General features: G+C 42.7%; 1 protein-coding gene across 1 annotated transcript in view; it reads right to left on the bottom strand.

Annotated features, from left to right (window-relative positions):
- Window positions 1-18,799, bottom strand: part of SNX25 (sorting nexin 25) — an 830,371-nt gene that overhangs the window by 296,109 nt on the left and 515,463 nt on the right. The window contains exon 7 of the mRNA XM_069199645.1: window positions 3,802-3,992. Coding sequence (XP_069055746.1) covers window positions 3,802-3,992 — 191 coding nt within the window. The remainder of the gene's footprint in view (window positions 1-3,801; window positions 3,993-18,799) is intronic.

The following is an 18,799-nucleotide window of genomic DNA, read 5'->3' as shown; positions in this document are numbered from 1 at the left end:
ACTCCCTTGAATGAGAGACAGGTGACGCAGAATCAGAGACCTCCTGACTCCCATACACACTACGGTGTCCTTATACACTCTTATACATGCTCCTCTCCAAGGCTCTCCATTAATTAGCTTGTTGAACTTTGCACGCACCCCATGACTACGGCATGTTGTAATTGTGAACATATACAAATGCTTTAATGTTGTATTCCGGCTTGTTTCTTGAAATGTTATTGCCATTATTTGTATGATTTGTTGGCAACTCAATAAAGAGATCCTGAGCAACAAAAAAAACCAATATGAGGTATTAAGGTAAGGGCACCTTATTCCAGAGACAGATCTCCAACAAGCTACTCGGGCACTAGTGTTGTCAAGACTCGATTATGGCAATTCCATGTTTTGAGGCATAACCAAAATTCACATGGTCCCTCTCAAAGAAAGGCTCCACTCTCATTGCATGAGCAAGAATATACAGCCACATCACTCCTCTATTGACGTCATTAAACTGGCTGCCTGTTGAAGCAAGATTACAATGGAAAGTCGCGTCTATCACATACAAGGCCATTCACACAGAAAATGCTAGCTACCTTAACCAAAAACCGATAATCCCAGGTAGACAACAGGCTTTGAGAAGTGCTGACTCCCTGCTGCTTTAAATTCCAGTCTTCAAGAAATAAAAGAAAAAGAAATAGGCCTTACCAAAGAATGTGGCATATATTTGGAACTCAATCCCTCCAGCAAACAGAGATGTTCCCAACTTTCAAACGTTCAAGAAATATCTCTTAACCCTACTGTTCCATAGACTTTTATGCCTGGAAAAATCTACCCACTAATGTCAAAGCTTATAATTATTTAAAAACGTATCTTTAAATCCTAGCATGGTGTAACTTGATCTGCTTCTATTTGTATAGCGCTCTGACACCCTTCCGGTCTTTGGTCTTGTTCGTGCTTTATAAAACCCTTTAATAAATAAATACATGAGCATAATTAGTCTCAGGCTCTACACCGGGCTGCCATCAGCCTTCCTCTGTGGGCCACTCAGAGGAAGATAAAAGGCCCAGGCCCTAAGTAGAAACTTCCACGTCATTAACAACTGAATCTCTTGACTTAGACCCCTCCTCCACCCCAGTGGCAGTGCTCAGGAAGGACTAATCAGCAACCCCTGAATTTCTAAGGGCAGTCCAGACTCCATCCCGCTACACTTATGTATCTGAGGCAACACCCTCCAGGTCAGGAATGCAGGCAATCCACTTTAACTGTCTTGGGAGGTCGTATCATCACCTCGACATTGTGCCAAGTCAAAGCAAAGGGCTAAAACGGATCCCACTGCCCTATAGCATATATACAATTATAACCAACATGAGTCGTCATAAAAGGTACCAACCACACAACACACATTCAACAGTCAATCGTGGATGTCAGTGTCAGGTCTGGGCATTACACGTGAGCAAAACTTCACACACAAGCTGGTAGGCATTGTGCTCAGTTGTGGGAGCAGAAAAACGGGCTGTGCCAGCTCTAATTCTAAAACTGTAGGATGCCACCACCACTCACTTTATGTGCCCCCTGGACATCACCAAAGGGGGACACCATTTGGCAGTCGCTGCTCGAGGGAGAAGGCGTGGCGTGGCGTGTAAATATATATTTTTTTTAAACCTTGCCTGTTTCACGTACAGCACCACCTCCGAACCACTCCTCATCTGCAGGGACAGGCTGCGGCTCCCAGCCTTCCCTGCATCCAATCCTACCACTGTATTCATGCTGCTGGCAACATGAAAGCAGCGGTCGGGTTGGACAGAGCCTACTGCGCATGTATGTTTGGCTGGCCCGAGACAGTCGGCCAAACATACATGCGCACTGAGGGGGGAGTGCTGTGTACTCCCCCCTCTGTCCCTGTCACGCCCGTGGCCCCGCCCCTTTTGCAGTAAAAAAAGCTCTTCCTCGAACTCTGAGTTAATTCTGGCCTTAGACTCTGTGTGCACGTAGATGCTAGGTCCAAATCAAAGTCAGGATACCAGATTCAGTTGTATGTGTACAACTTATGGCGATGGGGGAGCAGCACATCTAAATAATCAATTTTAATCATTTCATGCCTTGGGTGAAAACTTAACAATTATACAGGGAGTGCAGAATTATTAGGCAAGTTGTATTTTTGAGGATTAATTTTATTATTGAACAACAACCATGTTCTCAATGAACCCCAAAAAACTCATTAATATCAAAGCTGAATATTTTTGGAAGTAGTTTTTAGTTTGTTTTTAGTTTTAGCTATGTTAGGGGGATATCTGTGTGTGCAGGTGACTATTACTGTGCATAATTATTAGGCAACTTAACAAAAAAAAAATATATACCCATTTCAATTATTTATTATTACCAGTGAAACCAATATAACATCTCAACATTCACAAATATACATTTCTGACATTCAAAAACAAAACAAAAACAAATCAGTGACCAATATAGCCACCTTTCTTTGCAAGGACACTCAAAAGCCTGCCATCCATGGATTCTGTCAGTGTTTTGATCTGTTCACCATCAACATTGCGTGCAGCAGCAACCACAGCCTCCCAGACACTGTTCAGAGAGGTGTACTGTTTTCCCTCCTTGTAAATCTCACATTTGATGATGGACCACAGGTTCTCAATGGGGTTCAGATCAGGTGAACAAGGAGGCCATGTCATAAGATTTCCTTCTTTTATACCCTTTCTTGCCAGCCACGCTGTGGAGTACTTGGACACGTGTGATGGAGCATTGTCCTGCATGAAAATCATGTTTTTCTTGAAGGATGCAGACTTCTTCCTGTACCACTGCTTGAAGAAGGTGTCTTCCAGGAACTGGCAGTAGGACTGGGAGTTGAGCTTGACTCCATCCTCAACCCGAAAAGGCCCCACAAGCTCATCTTTGATGATACCAGCCCAAACCAGTACTCCACCTCCACCTTGCTGGCGTCTGAGTTGGACTGGAGCTCTCTGCCCTTTACCAATCCAGCCACGGGCCCATCCATCTGGCCCATCAAGACTCACTCTCATTTCATCAGTCCATAAAACCTTAGAAAAATCAGTCTTGAGATATTTATTGGCCCAGTCTTGACGTTTCAGCTTGTGTGTCTTGTTCAGTGGTGGTTGTCTTTCAGCCTTTCTTACCTTGGCCATGTCTCTGAGTATTGCACACCTTGTGCTTTTGGGCACTCCAGTGATGTTGCAGCTCTGAAATATGGCCAAACTGGTGGCAAGTGGCATCGTGGCAGCTGCACGCTTGACTTTTCTCAGTTCATGGGCAAGTTATTTTGCGCCTTGGTTTTTCCACACGCTTCTTGCGACCCTGTTGACTATTTTGAATGAAACGCTTGATTGTTCGATGATCACGCTTCAGAAGCTTCGCAATTTTAAGAGTGCTGCATCCCTCTGCAAGATATCTCACTATTTTTGACTTTTCTGAGCCTGTCAAGTCCTTCTTTTGACCCATTTTGCCAAAGGAAAGGAAGTTGCCTAATAATTATGCACACCTGATATAGGGTGTTGATGTCATTAGACCACACCCCTTCTCATTACAGAGATGCACATCACCTAATATGCTTAATTGGTAGTAGGCTTTCGAGCCTATACAGCTTGGAGTAAGACAACATGCATAAAGAGGATGATGTGGTCAAAATACTCATTTGCCTAATAATTCTGCACTCCCTGTATAGTGCACACTAATTACGTTATCTGATAGACAAAGATAACTGAGTGGCTTTTTTGCTACTGGGAATTCATAAATGTCATTCAGACTCTTTTTAAACACAAGTGTGCTCCGTGAACATGATTCATATCTTACCTTTTGGTTTTGGGGACAATCACTCTCGTCTGTATTACCATCTTCCTGTTGGTCATAAGCAGGACCCCCTAGAAGTCTTATCCTTTTCTCACATTGTTTTTTTGCCACCGTAAGCTGGTTAATGTACCTTTTCATGTTTCGTGCTCTCAGGAGGTCGGCTTTCATTGCAGCAGTCTCCTTACTCTTTGAATCTGTAAAGCACATTGAAAGGTTAAAAGAACACACTTGGCACAGGCAAAACTTGAAAACCCACGAGAGAGACTACAATTATCTGGGTGCACTTATTTGATGGTATGCAGAGCCACAAAGAACGTTATCCAACCTATGGGTATGATTTAAGGCACCACAGTTTTTACATCTGTTATACTCTACTCACGTCAGTAGTCTCCTTCGCTTATATTTGTCTCACCCGCCAGCAACCACCACTGATTCTCTTTTTTGACAATGGAGAATGATAAAACAGCCAGTTTTGGGAAAAGAGATTGATGAGGGGTAAAACGAACAGCTACAAAAGATGCTCATACTGGAAATGACAATCATCGGTAGTATACTCTTCACTAGACCGGGATGGTCTGTGGAGTTACTCATTTTTAAATAGGATCACCTTGCGGTGAGCATTAGAAAAGAGCCGAGCACAGCGTCGCAATAATATCGTCTATCTCATAAGGATGCACCACGAGCCACAGCAAGAAGGGAGAACGGGACTAGCGCACAAAGTCGCACTTAAACTCCTCTAGCATTAGTATTGTGACTGGGAAGATGCCAGATGTCCTCGTTACTTCTTCGGCTCCGCCTCTAATATCCAAGCCCTGCATTGTTAGTAGAGTAGTTGTAAATATTTTATAAATGCACATACATACAAATAACTTTTGCCTTTGGCCTCCACAACTGTCTTGTGACCTTTGACACTACTCTAGCTGCTTGATCAAAGAACAACGTTGTCTCTCCCAAGATCCCTAATCCCTTTTGATTTTATATGTTTTGTTTGTTATAGCACTCGTGTTTCCAAGCAGCCGCTTCAGGGCGCACAGCAGTGTGGGGAGAAGGGCAGAGTTACAGCTGACTGTACGAAGTCAGGCGCTTTTCACGCCGAAATAGGTCACTAATTTATGATTGTATGGATGAATGAATGGCGAGCAGCGATCGTGATTTCTTTAAGGCATTTAGCTAGCATAAGCCACGTGCTTACCCAAAGAGGCGGCTCTACGTGGCTTTCTGGTATTTCCCAAAGCATGTTTCGAGGGAGAAAGGCATAGCATGGGCGTCGTGAACCCCTCGCTTTGGCAGCTACAGTGGGGGTGGGGTTCTTCACGGGCCTCTTCTGTCTGCAACTCAGCAGAAAAAAATCTCTTAATGAACTCTATGAAGGTATATAGCGTCAACAGAAGAGCAAGGGAGAACAAAACATGGATAAACAGAAAAGGGAAAGAAGGAATACTGAGTATAAGGAAGGGCGAAAGGAAGGAGGGAATGGTGGAGGTATGATAGCTGGATGAATGGGTGGGTGAATGTTTGGTAGATGAATGAATGGGTCAAAGAAGGAGTGAATGGCTAGGTGATAGGGAAAAGGATGTCAGAGTAAAGAGCTGGCTGGAAGGATGAATAAATGATTGAATGGATGGATGGATAGGTGGGTGGACAGGTGAAAGGATGGCAGAGTAAATGAATGGACAAGTGGATAGACAGGTGGAGAGGCAGGTGAAAGGATAGTACAGTAAATATATGGATCAATTGGTGGATGGGCAGGTGAACGGATGGTACAGTAAAGAGTTGGGTGAATAGGTGGATGGACAGGTCAAAGGTTGGCAGAGTAAAGGGGTGGATGGAGAGGTGAAAGGATGGCAAAGTAAAGGGATGGATGGTTTGATGGAATAGGGAAATACTGAATGATGGATAAGAAAATGAATGGCTGTAAGACTGTATGATGAAATACTGGACATCAGTGGGTGGATGAAAAGGGTGGAAGGAATAATGGATAGATGCTTGGATATGAGAGACAGGGGAGCTCTTCTAGGAAGAGGGTGACACATTTGCTTCCTTTGCTTTGTATCATCAGAGGTTTTATTTCAAAGTGGGGGGTAATTTCATTTTCTGGCTACTTCTTTGAAGCACGGGAAAAGCTTTGTATATATTGGAATCAACCCCCGCAAAACATTTTTATCTCTCTTGAAAATGAGCCATTTTGGGCAACCCACGTTGGTTATATAGCCTACTGATAATGTATCGTCAGCTTGGTGAGGTACAGGTGTCTGACCATGCAATACTTTGTGGACTAGGCAGAATGTCTTCAGCTCAATTAGCTACTTCACTGAGAACCAAAAGAAAAAAATCAGATCAGATGTAAAGTGGTTGGTGCATTTCCAGGCCCAGGAAGACGGAAACCTCAAAGCACCAATCTCTTTAGGTAACTTACCAGTGTCATTGCTAAATTCGCAGCTCACCCAACCCAGTCAACCTTAGCCACTTCCTCTCCCTTTCTGCAAAGACGTACAAATGCCAACAAATCACCTTGATCTGAAAAGAAAATAATTATGTCTCTCCTGAAGCCTACCTCCTTCAGTCTAGTTCCCCATTCTTGCTTCCAAATTTGTCGGAGTTCCTCTCAATCACCACTATACATTCTTCTGTTTTTCGTTGCCTTTTTACTACCACTTTAGATTCGGGCTTCCTTTTTAATCCCTGCACTCCAGCTTAAAGTAACTAAGCAGTGATTAGGCTCTATTGCTCAACGTCAATAATCTACCACACTGAATTGGTCATCTCATACTGTTTGTCAAACAAACTGTTATTTCTTCATTCAGACAAAACATCTCCATCCTTCATATCCAAAAAAGCATTGCCATGTCTTATCCTTCCTTTACTTGTAGCACTGCTTCGGTGAGTGACCATCAAGCTAGTGCAGCCGTTCTTTCATACAGCCTAACTGTTGAGCCCAATCTGCCCTATTTTCTAGCAGGAGAACAAGCCCTAGTTACTCAGTGGACGCTTCCCACCCACAATGCCAATACCTTCATTGCTTCAAAAAAAGTTAATTGGGACTGGTTTGGCTGAATATGGCTAAATCGCTTAACCATTGTACTGAACACAAAACATTTTATGGCCAAGCAGTGCGCTTCAATTGTACCTGCATATGTGATGGCTTAAAGGTTTAAAAAGGAGTAGATGTAAGAAAACAATAAACCATTTCTAGTTGAAGATTTTGCTTCCCTTGAGCAATAACCCTAAGCATCTGGAACTGGTTTGGTAGGAAGCCACTTTTCTGTAAGCATGGCTTAGGATAGTCTGCAGTACTGCGCCTCACGTGCAAGAAGCTTTACTTTCATTGTGAAACCAGGTCCAGATTTAGGGCAGTGCGACTGGTGCAGCTGCGCTGGGCGTTGATCTGGAGTAGGGGCACTGACTACAGTGGGGGCAATATGTTTAGCAATAACATATGATTTAAAAGCACCTGCTGCAGAGTTCCTTGTGCCAGCCTTCAGGTAGCAATAACAATGTCAAGATAACCATTGTGATTAATGTTCCTGCTAGAGAGAGATTGAGTTTTGTCTAAAGGCAGTTTTAACTCCCCATAAAGTAGCACAGAGGGTTAATTTGCCTGCAGCAAAGAACAGATCTGTATTTTATGTGGATAAACTGAGTGGACTAGTAAAGACAGCCTTTGCCAGCACTTTAAAACAAACAAAATGTATTTGAAAGCTGGGCTACGGAGCTCTGAAGGCCACTTTAGCCTAAGTGGTATTGAGGGACTCAGTGGCAGACGTCAATTGGTGGAGGTGGGGGGTGATGGAGGTTTTGGCACCAAAAAAGATGGTTGCACTGGGCGCCACCAGTGCTAAAGTCAACCCTGCGTTAAATCCAACCTAATGTGTATATATTTATGATGAAGAAAGAACAAGGTGATTACTAGAATGCTTATATTAATCTCAGCCACTGGAAGAGCAGGGTCAATGCTGATATGCGTATGGCCGGGTCCAAACTGAGGTGGCATAGTGAGCAAAAGAATGAGTAACTCGGATGCTACCCCGAGCGTTGCCAGTGCTTACAGAAATTGAAAGAATTCCTCCGTCACCTTCTGTGTGTTCTATGTATCACCCTAAGTGGCAGTGGTATGCCCAGACGTGGGTCCTGTGCTCACTGTGCCACTGGAATTAGGCTATACCTAGCGGATGAGCCCTTAACACAGCAAACCCGGTCCTCGATCGCTGTATTCTGGTTCAGGGAGGACGAGGCTTGGCAGTTCGGTCTGTTCTGTTCTCATGAGGAGCAGGGCCAAGGCTGATTTGCATGTAGCTAGGTCCAAACTGAGATGGCATGGTGAGCAAAAGAACAAAGGGTTTAGATCCAACCTGAGCGATTGCCAGTGGTTAGAAAAAAGGCCAGCACTCTCCCATCACCTTTTGTGTGTTTCTTATGTTAATGATGTACAATATTCTTATGCTCCTCAATGGTGGTTCTGAAGCTATGTATCAAAATTATAAACAGGGGTGACTCCTCAATTAGGGCGGAGGAGCATCGCCCCCCCACCAGCAGCAGCAGCGGCAAACCTTTACCAAAAAACGATAATAAACAGTAATTATTATAGTTTTTTGGTAAAAGGGCGGGCTACAGGGGTGATGAGCAGCAAGGGGGAGTGCTGTGCACTCCCCCCTCTGAGCGCATGTGTGTTTGGCTGGCTGTCTCGGGCCAGCAAAACCCACATGTAAAGTAGGCTCTCTCCAGCCCGGAAACTAAGCCTGCACAGGCTCCCAGTCTGCTTGGAAGCGTCCTGGCTGCCCGCGACCAGCCAATCCTGACTCTGCTTTAAGCAGCATCAGGATTGGCCGCAGGGCAGGTTGGGAGCCTGTACTTGCAGCGAGGAGACGGAAGAGCAGAGCGGCGCACTGCGTTAAGGTGTTTTTTCTTTTAATTTTAATTTAAATTTCCCCACCCCCTCTCCAGTGCGCCGCCCCGCGCCTGCTGCGAGCTGCTCCTGATTACAAAGCATTGTAAAACTCAATAAAAACGGTTAAAATAATAGTATAGTTTGTTGTATATTTGTTGAAAAATGATTTGCGAGGTTCAAAATTGTAGCAGCCTGTAATTTACAAAATTTTAATTTTTGCATGTGGCTAAGTGCCTTTACTGTTTTACATAATTTTTAAATGTTGAAGGAACACTACTTTTAATCACAGATATTGTCCTACTAGGAGAGTAGCCTAACAAGATGGCTGGCAAGACGCTCTAGTGTGAAGTTCCTGAGCTCTGTTAATAAAATACTGCAAAGTCCTGTGGCATGCTACAAAGCAGACACGCAGACTGCACGTTGCATGTCTACAGAAATAGAGCAACACAACACTTTGCCAATATTCGGATGTAACAGGCACTTTGCCACAAAAGACAGGCTTACGGTCAAAGGTATAGTTCCCCTGTGCCTGTTGCACCCTACTGGGCCGCCTTGCAGAGGGCCCATATGCTGTGTGGTGCCAGCATGGTGTTAAAGTCTAGCAATGTGACTTTACGGGCCCGAATTTAAAAAATGAGATAATGGGTCAGGTTTTGGTGATGAGTGCTTTTGCAGAGAGACAGATTGGCCCGCACACCTTACTGTGGAGCAGCGTTGTGCCGACCGGAAGGAGGTAGGACCCAGGTGCCTGGTGATGAGTTGAAGGTCTTGGGGGACTGAAAATGGTTACAACTATAAATTCTAATTGTGGGGAAGCCCTATAGCACGGTTAACCCTCAGCCAGATGCAACAACGTGGGGTAGACACTCGGCTCTGAAGGAAGACTGAAGCATTACACTGACATTAACGCTATAGGCTTGACAGGTACTGGGCCTGAAATTATGCTTGTATGGATGAGTGGTGAGCAGCGATAGTTACTTCTTTGAGGGGTCAGAACTGAGCCTGGGGTAACAAAGGCTAGACGACTTGAAACGGTGGCACACTCTCCTCATATGTCTGTGACTGGATGCTACGATTTCACTAGACACTGTCGTGGGTGGGGCCCCCATTGGCGACATTCATGATGACAGGCTCCCATCTTGTGACGTACCGTGAGGCTTAAGATATGAGCAGCTGCCCCTGGTTAGGCTGCAGTAACACTTTCCTGCACAAAGCTGGAAACTTCCAAACTGTGACTACTGCCTGATTAGTCAAACAGAAATAGACATGGGCAAAGATAAAACACTGAAGCCCACACAAGTGAACTTGATCACACAGTACTCAACTCTGCATTGTGCTGAACTGTGGCACACCGACAGAAGGACTCCCCCAAGGCTGCAGAAGAGGCAGGACAGCCGGAAGAACCTCCAATAGCTGACATACTGTCATCAATAGCCAAGTTCAGGGGGAGCACTGAAGAGTAAAAGAGAGACAGTTACAATTGAGGTCAACCTACTGAGGATGGATTTGTGGAAAATGGCAGCTGGAATGCAAACAGAGGGCAACGTCACAACCCTTAAGGTAGAACTTCACGTACTGAAAGATGCAGTGGATATAATGACCAAAATGGCCAAAACAATAGAGGACAGTGCAGATCGCAATGAAGACCAGTCTACAAATAGCAACCTCCGTTTCCAAGGACTCCCAGAACGCAGTGAAGGAACATTTCCAAAGTCCAAGGAGAACTGGATCCTTGAAATGCTTAACCCACAGACACTATGCACTATGTTCATTGAGAGCGCGATCTGGGGCCACTCAGCATACATTAATTGTTAAATTCTTCACTTACAGAGACAGCGACTGCATACTCCAAGCAGTTCATACTGTTAAGGCACCAGCTATGAGAATCATAAAATCATCATATTTCCTGACTACACAAAGAAACTACTTACACAAAGGAAAACATTTGCTAAAGTCAAATAATACCTTAAAGCTCTGAATTTACAATGCATGTTGCTGTCTCTGTGCAGAACTCCCTTAATCCAATGGCCCTGACTATATGGGAAGAGCCTGAAGACATGTGGCCCCCTTCGGAGAAATTTATTGACAAACAATATAGGCAAAGATTTATAGAGAGGAAGACAAGTCAGGTCGAATGTTAGGATGGTTGTTTAAAACGAAAACAAAAAGTCAACACACAAACTGATATCACTGCACGAGGGTGACTTCAGATTAGGCCTGGACGAAATTTAAATTATGTCAGAGTATTCTGAGTAATTCTGCTTTACTGTTTTGTGTGGAACTACAGATAATAGCACAATTACTCCTACTTGTGCAATTAAGAGTAATCTGGGGGAAGTGAGCACAAGCGGCTGCCCGTCTTAATATTTCTTTATGTTCTGCTGTATTTAGCACTATTTAGTAAAGCAAAATGCATTCTCATGTCCATTTTGGACAAAGAAAATAATGCTAAATGCAGCAATAAGTTGGGCAAAAATCCTACCACAAGAGCATGTTGCATTTTGCGTTATTTCTAAGCACACAATGCATCCTTATGTCCATTTCAGGTGTGAGGGTGCATTCTTGCACTAAGAAATGAAGCTAAGCTGAGAATTACTCTTCTTGCATAAATTTGCCTAATCTTGCATAATTCTTAGGTAATTCTGTGTGATTATGCTACATGGAATTAGAAGAGTTACGCTTACCCCTAGTCTGGATATCATATTTAGGATACAACTAAATGAGAAATGTAGGGAATGCCTGGCTAAAGGATATATACAGATTGACACTATCTCAGTGACTGACATGTTGACTTACCTAGCCAAAATTAGAGGATTTCACATGAGCAGAAAACAAGTTGGAGGTTCATCCCAAAACAGAGAAACTCAAGGAAGCACTCTTAACGAAGCAAATAATAAAACTCCAGGGACAGATGGAATGCCAGTTGGCACATCATGTTCTACCAGCGTGGTATTAAAGAAGTTATTGAATGTTTTTTAGGTTGTCTGTGAATTGAGGAAGAGTAACATTTCCCTGCAAGAGGCCTTGATTACTTAGATCTCAAAAACAGATAGGGATGCAACACAGTTGTCATCATATCGTCCACTATCAATGTTGAATGTCGATGTCAAATTAATTAGTAAAGCCTTTGGCAAAAAAATATCAACAGTGATAACCCCACTTGTCCACAAAGATCAGTAAGGTTTTGTAACGCAAAGGAGTATAATGTACAATTTTATATGACTAACATGTGGTGACTACACCAAAAAGACCCAGAAGAGCAGTATGCCTTAGTGTCACTGGATACAGAAAGTTCTTTTAACAAGTCTAACTGGGAGACACCTTGACTGGTACGGAAGCAACGGGGTTGGGTCTGTTTTCTTCAGATGGGTCAAACTACTATATACTGAACCCATGGTGAGGATGCCAACTATGAGATAGATCTCGGACTGCTGGAAGTTTCAGTGGGGCATACGACAGGGGTCTTTATGTCCTCCATGCTATTTGCTATGGCGTCCATGACACAGACGGCAACAGACTTGAGGAACCCAGTGCACTCTATTTCCCTACTTCTACCGGAACATGGCAGACTAGGTAATATTTCTCTACTGAAAAACAAATTGGGGTAAATAGTCATATTTCCTTATTAGTGGGGTTAAAGACGTAGACATACACTCTGTTCCAAACCTAGGGTCAATCTGGGAAAAAGAAACGTTTTATATATCTGGGGATCCAGGTGATAAATGTTGAAGAGACTCTGTATATGCCAAACATGGCCAGGGTGCTGATGTGGCTAAAACACTGGACAGAATATTGGAAGGTGTTGTCATTGTCGGAAGATGTCTCACTGTCAATCGATTTAAGAGATAATGAATAGAAAACAATGTCACTTCGTACTCGAAAAGAGACATTTTAATTTTTGAGACATATCTATACTCATTTATGTTAAAGTTGAAAACTTTATAGAAAAAAGAGATAAAAGAAAAGAGAATGTGGTCTCATTAGATTGTTGATAAAATATGTACTTTATTATCCAAAATGAATGAACCAACCACAAAAGCAGGGTCCCAACCAAAAGATTCCCTATTCACACTATCAATGACTCAAGCTGTACTCTATCTCACTAATATATGAGAACAGTAAATATCTGTGGCAGTTATCCAAATGGTGTGCATTTTGGGTTCAATAACCTCACCAGCTGGAAGCACCTAGCTCACCAAGACCACTAGCGCACGGTTCAGAAATATGCCTAGCTGGCTATGAACTATTCTCTCTGTTTAAAGCATGAACTGTTATCGCTCATGCATACCCTAGGCCATCAAAAAATGAAATTTGTGCTTCAATACATCGTGAATAAATTTACAAAGTTTATATTTGGCTTGATACTGAAATTAACACTGGTATTTAGTGTAGCAGTTTGCATGTTGCGCCATGTCTCTCATTTTCACCAGATTACCCCCTTACTCCATCATCGGCACCAGGGCCAGACTGGGAACCCAAAGCAGCGCTGGCAAATTTTGTCAGACTATCCCCCATAGGGTGCTTAGCTAGCGAGTCTGACCACTACAATAGGGTTTTGCTCCCCAACCCCCAGTAAATGTGTGAATTATATATTCCATTGTATTCGTTTTTAAAGCATAGTAAATAATGACTTTACAGTGCACCAGAACACAGCAATCTTTATTGAGGTCCTTCAATGATTCCCTCACCATCATCCTCTAACCGTGCCTCATCTCTCCATAGTCCCTCTCCCACATGCATTAAACATTTTTTATAGTGCTTTTCTTACCCGAGTTGGATGTTAGAGCACTTTACATCACATACACACACAGAGCCAATGAATGATACGTGTGTAAATCAGTGTATAGAAAATGTTGACAGAGGGGTCTACAAGGTTTAGGATTCATGTGTCATCTGTACTGGTAGGCATTTTTTTAAGAGTGCTTGGTCTGGGAAAGTATAAACTCAGAATTCATAACGTAACATAGTGGTTAGGGTTGATTCGACTATTAACAATTAATTTCTACCCAAAAAAACTTTTTGCCAAAATTAGGATCATCAAAGACTGGGGAAAACCTATATTTCTAACCTGTACTATCCAGTCTGCATGCAGCTCTTTATAGCCAGTTCATAGCTCACTGAGCTAGACTCCGATCGTAACTTATGAACTGCACATTAACAAAAGCTCTGAGACAAAACATTACCCCACTGAGCTATGCACATAAAATACTTTTATGTGAGCTGCATAGTACACGTTCTCTGTAGCAGGCATAATAACCCCCTGCACTACCTTTGATGAGTTAAAACTGCCACTGGCCAAAACTGGATCTCTTTTCAGCATGTACATTAATCACTAAAGTTACCTTGGCACTTGTTGCCTGAAAACTGTTGAAGATACAAAGAACTCTGCAGTGCTTCTATAAGTGATGCACCGTTAAACACCCCCGCCGGGCCCCAGTAACAAAAGCACACCCCCACCCTCCCAGGAAAGCGTCCGATGCCCGCTACAGTTAGTCCGGCCTTGATCAGCACTGGCTACCAGGGAGACGCTGGGAAAGCACATTGAGAACTATGACCTAGAACAGACAGGGTTCTAGGTACTTTTGTGCAGACCATTCTGGAACCTGACACACCTCACTGGTCCACTAGGAGAAGCAGGAGTAAAGGCCTGCCTGCTTTACTGTGGGCCTATCATTCTGAGAGAGCGTAGCATATATGATCTATATTAAAATGAAATGTTTATGAATTAATGTATAATAATGCTGCATAGAAACTGTATTAATATGTTTTGCTAAAACGTGCACTTTAAATGTGCCCAGGGGGAGTGGCCGTCAACATATACGGGGACTAATAAAATTGACTAATGTTGATGAATTATTATAGTTAAAGATGGTTTTACACTAATTATTAATGATTATGTTATTAAAGTTTTGCTAATAAATCTTTTAGGCCTTAGTTAGCATGAGTCGGGGCCTAGCTGCCTGACTCTCATTTTAAATGTATTTTTCTAAACGTGAAGTGTGCTGACTAACTATATGACAATGAAATTGTGACTGTCTGTTTGCTTTTCCTTTCTAGGTACCAACTGCTTTTCTTTTGACAGATTCCATAGTTAGATGTTTTCCAAATTGGTGTTACTAAATTGTTTTGCATGAAGCCCAACATGCCAATGCGAATTCGAGGTTAGTAAAGGGATTCCCTAAACTGACGCAAATAGACAAATGACTAAATCTATGCTTTGTAGAATAATGTGCTAATGATACTCTGCTAAGGATAGTCTATGTTCACGCCTTGCTACATTTTGATTTTTGTGATTCTTGCTTTGATGAAATCTTATCAGAGTTGTCATATTGTGACTATGCTAATGTGTTTTCTGGTTTTGAGACTAATAAACTTATTAGTAGAATTGTAACCAATAGGGAATAAATATCATAAAATTCATATTAAACTGGTGTGGTTATTCATGACTGAGAGGTCATGGTGGTGTCTTGAGTTTTAAATGTCATTTACCGAAGTGAAATGCATTGTTGTGATAAATACTGATGACATTATTGACGTATTGATTGACATGTTGATTAGTTATCTCGTCCTAAGGTGTCTTCAATCAGAGTCAAAAGATTCATTGGCCTAAAACGAGTTCCAATGTGTAATAATTAGTCATAAAGGGACGCGTTATCAGTTCCATATAAGGATGAAGTGCGTTATTGAGCGAGACGCCTTAAGTCTGGATGTTAGGCACATCCCACATTTTCAGTAGTTCATACAGCTGTTTAAGACGGTCCCTTAAAGCTCATTCTAAATGTTTAAAGAGGTCCCACTTAAATTCGATGGCTGAACGTGCCCTGCATTTCACTGAACAGAGCAAGATGCATGACAAATAATACAAAACTATCCCTTTCATCCTGTGACTATAATTGCCGAATATCATCTTTTCAAGTTCCTTTAGCTTGGCTCTTCAGTTGCACCTTTTCATAATATCCAGGAAGGGTAGCTCAGTTTTCTTCCCTTACGGTTTTTGTCACTATTACTCCCCTAGTTTGACAGCAACGGAAATACCTATTGTATCATTTCGCACTCCGCAAAATGTGCCATCCTTCAACGACTACGTCAAAACAGAATTTGCTGGAAAAGACGACAGGGATACATATTCCGTTAACCTTTTCCTCTTGAGGCTTCAGTACTGTGTAAAGTGCTGCACAATGCCTAAAAGCCACAAACAGATGGGGTTACTTGTACCTGGGATGGCATTTCTATGGAGGCTGACTTGAAGCACTGAGTGGATCATGTCCGACTGCGTCACACTGCTCGCATTATAAATCTGTATTCATCTCTGGCTCTGAAAGGGCGTACTTAACAACTCCTCGGTGGTCTTGACTCGCTATCAAGAGGCTGCAAATATCCACAGCTTTTAACAATAAGGCAAATAATGGATGACGTCTTCAATACTAGAAGCCTGCCAATTAGCTATCAGAACACTTTGTTCCCAGATCATAAGAGCTTTCCAACCTCTCAAGTGTTTCAAATAATTACTGCGTAATTTTGGAATCCATGAATAAGCACTAAATATAAGGCCAAGCGGGCAAAGTTTAATAATTGCTTTTGATCTTAGTTTCGTGAAATAATAAGGCACGATTTTTGGCAAATGCACGCGGTAAGGAATGACTGCCTTCAAAAACAAAACGATGCTGTATTCACGCGGCTAAATAATGTAAACTGGGCTGCGCACATTCGAACAGCTATCAACGAGGAGCGTATTTACAGCTATTCTCTCAATTATATACAATACTAATTGTTACAACGTTTACTGATGTCCTAAATTCAACTAGAAATAACATATATTTATTTTCATGTAGGTGCCCTGCGTACTGTTGTTTAGCGGTTTAACCAATGCAAACGTGTGGTGAACACACCAAACACTTATCAGATGACACATTTCACAATAGGTCGTCTGATACGGTATTCAAATCACCTCCCCCCTGATCTGTTTGCACCAGTTTCTTCTTGTACAATCATTTGATAAAAGCATCCAAAGCTGGATGCATCTGAATTGGCTCTATCTCAACTCCTCTAAAACCGATACACTGCTTCGCAGTCCATTCGGCCCACCTCGTTCAACGCATTCAACGCAAACTCTTTTTCATAATGGCTGCAATCTGGGTGTTGTTCTCGGTCCTAACTTGTTGGTGATAATGCCATACACAATATATAATGCCGCTCCACGGCGGGTGGGAGATCTTTCTCCTTCCTGGCGGCCAAGACCTGGAACTCCCTCCCCACCAGCCTCAGGACCACTCCGCTTTCCGGAGACTCCTAAAGACTTGGCTGTTCGAGCAGCGATAACCCCCCCTTTCCCCCCTAGTGCCTTGAGACCCGCACGGGTGAGTAGCGCGCTTTATAAATGTTAATGATTTGATCTGATTTGATACAGAAATGCCCATAAAGCCACTTCTATCACTTGTGCAGTTTCAATGATTCCTACTTTTACCTCTCAGGATTGCAGTAGTGCTCTCCAGACCAGACACCTGTGATGAATTCATGAAGCATACAGGCCACATCTTCCCTGTTTGGGTGACACTTTACGTACTCCTGGCCAGACAAAGGGTTGAGTTTAAACTCGTGTGTTTTGTGCACACAGCTATATGTAGCCTAGATCCACCATACCTTCCTTTTGGCCTTACTGAAATAACCAATGCCTAAAGTCTGCTAAGGGTCACTCATCCAAAAACACCTTGCCTTACTCCCAGTCAGGTACAAACTCTTGGTGGCAGATCAATTCATGCTAAAGGTTTCCTTATTTGGAAGTTGCTTCTGCTATCCCTTCCTATTGAAAATAGCTTCCTCAAAATCAGAAAATCCCGAAGGTTCATCTTTTGCAAGGTACTTTGGTTTGCTCCCCTACTGATAATTACACATTAAGCCTTCCGACTTTATTTGACTTTCATCTCTGCTGAAAAACCCTTCTACCAGCTTCTTCTATCAGACCCTTTAAGCGCTTTAGAGAGAGCTCTGGGTTGTAATAACTAAAGTTTGAGTTGAATGCCCAGGTTATAATTAATAAATAGAAAAACCGCATACCAAAAAGAGGACAGCGGAGACATCTTGATAATATATGTTCATGACCTAATCAGAAGTCCCACTGCTAATGCCCTACACACACTATCATCTAATACCGAGTCAGAATGAAATATAAAATTAGCCCTGGCAAAACTACAAACACAGCCCCACACTGGGAGTAGAAGGGAGCTATGTTGCTTCAGTCCCGAGCCTACAGGAAAATGTTAGAGTGGGAGAACGGTGAGTCCAGCCCAGCATCTATAACATGTAATTATCTTACACTGCTTATTTATCAGAACAAAATAATTTCACTGATGAACCAGTCTGCTACGGGAAAATTGCAACAAAATCTAGTTGGATACAGACAAGGCATTTAACAAACAATATAATTCAGCAGCTCTCAAATGTCCCTGGCATGATACTTCAGTCTGCTCTTTTCAGCAAGAACGAGCCAAACGTATCCGCGCAGAGAAACTCACAAAAGAAAGCACAGGTTTTCACTTCAGCTGTTAAATGGCTTAGATGACGTGGTACCATCTGTCGCATTTCCATTACTATTCGCAGACAGGTTGGGCCAGGCTACATACAAGCGAGTCCGAGGAAAACTAGGCAGACCATACAGAAACCTAACCAGTAATCACGGTTTTGGTACCTGTTTACCGTGTCACATTGTTTCTAAGGAATAAATCCACAGTGAGAAATTACTATTCATGTCAGAAGGAAATCTAGTCAAATACTAGAGCTCATTTGAGGCTAGCGTTAGTGCAGCTCCTCAAAGCTCCAAAGATAACTATGTCCTAGAGGTTATATCCAGAGAGTCAACCTTTCCACACTAATGCATTCGAAAACAAAGGCGCTCCACTCAGGCCTGCTCTTAGAACGCCAATGACACGAGCCCAAAAGTCATAAGTGGACAAGAAGCGTGTCAGTTGAAGCTTAGGATGGATTACTTATAATACCTGTCTTTATAAGTGATTCCTAACCTATCCTCTGCTGCCTAAAAAAAATAATACACTCAGAAAAAGCTGCAGGATGCAAAGAGCAGCAGAGAGCTTCTTGGGCAACAGAGGGTCCGGCCTGAAG

Source organism: Pleurodeles waltl, chromosome 1_2 (assembly GCF_031143425.1).
Source record: "Pleurodeles waltl isolate 20211129_DDA chromosome 1_2, aPleWal1.hap1.20221129, whole genome shotgun sequence".
Lineage (NCBI taxonomy): Eukaryota > Metazoa > Chordata > Amphibia > Caudata > Salamandridae > Pleurodeles > Pleurodeles waltl.
The sequence above is the reverse complement of the archived record's forward strand: the minus strand, read 5'-3'. Positions and strand labels throughout refer to the sequence as shown.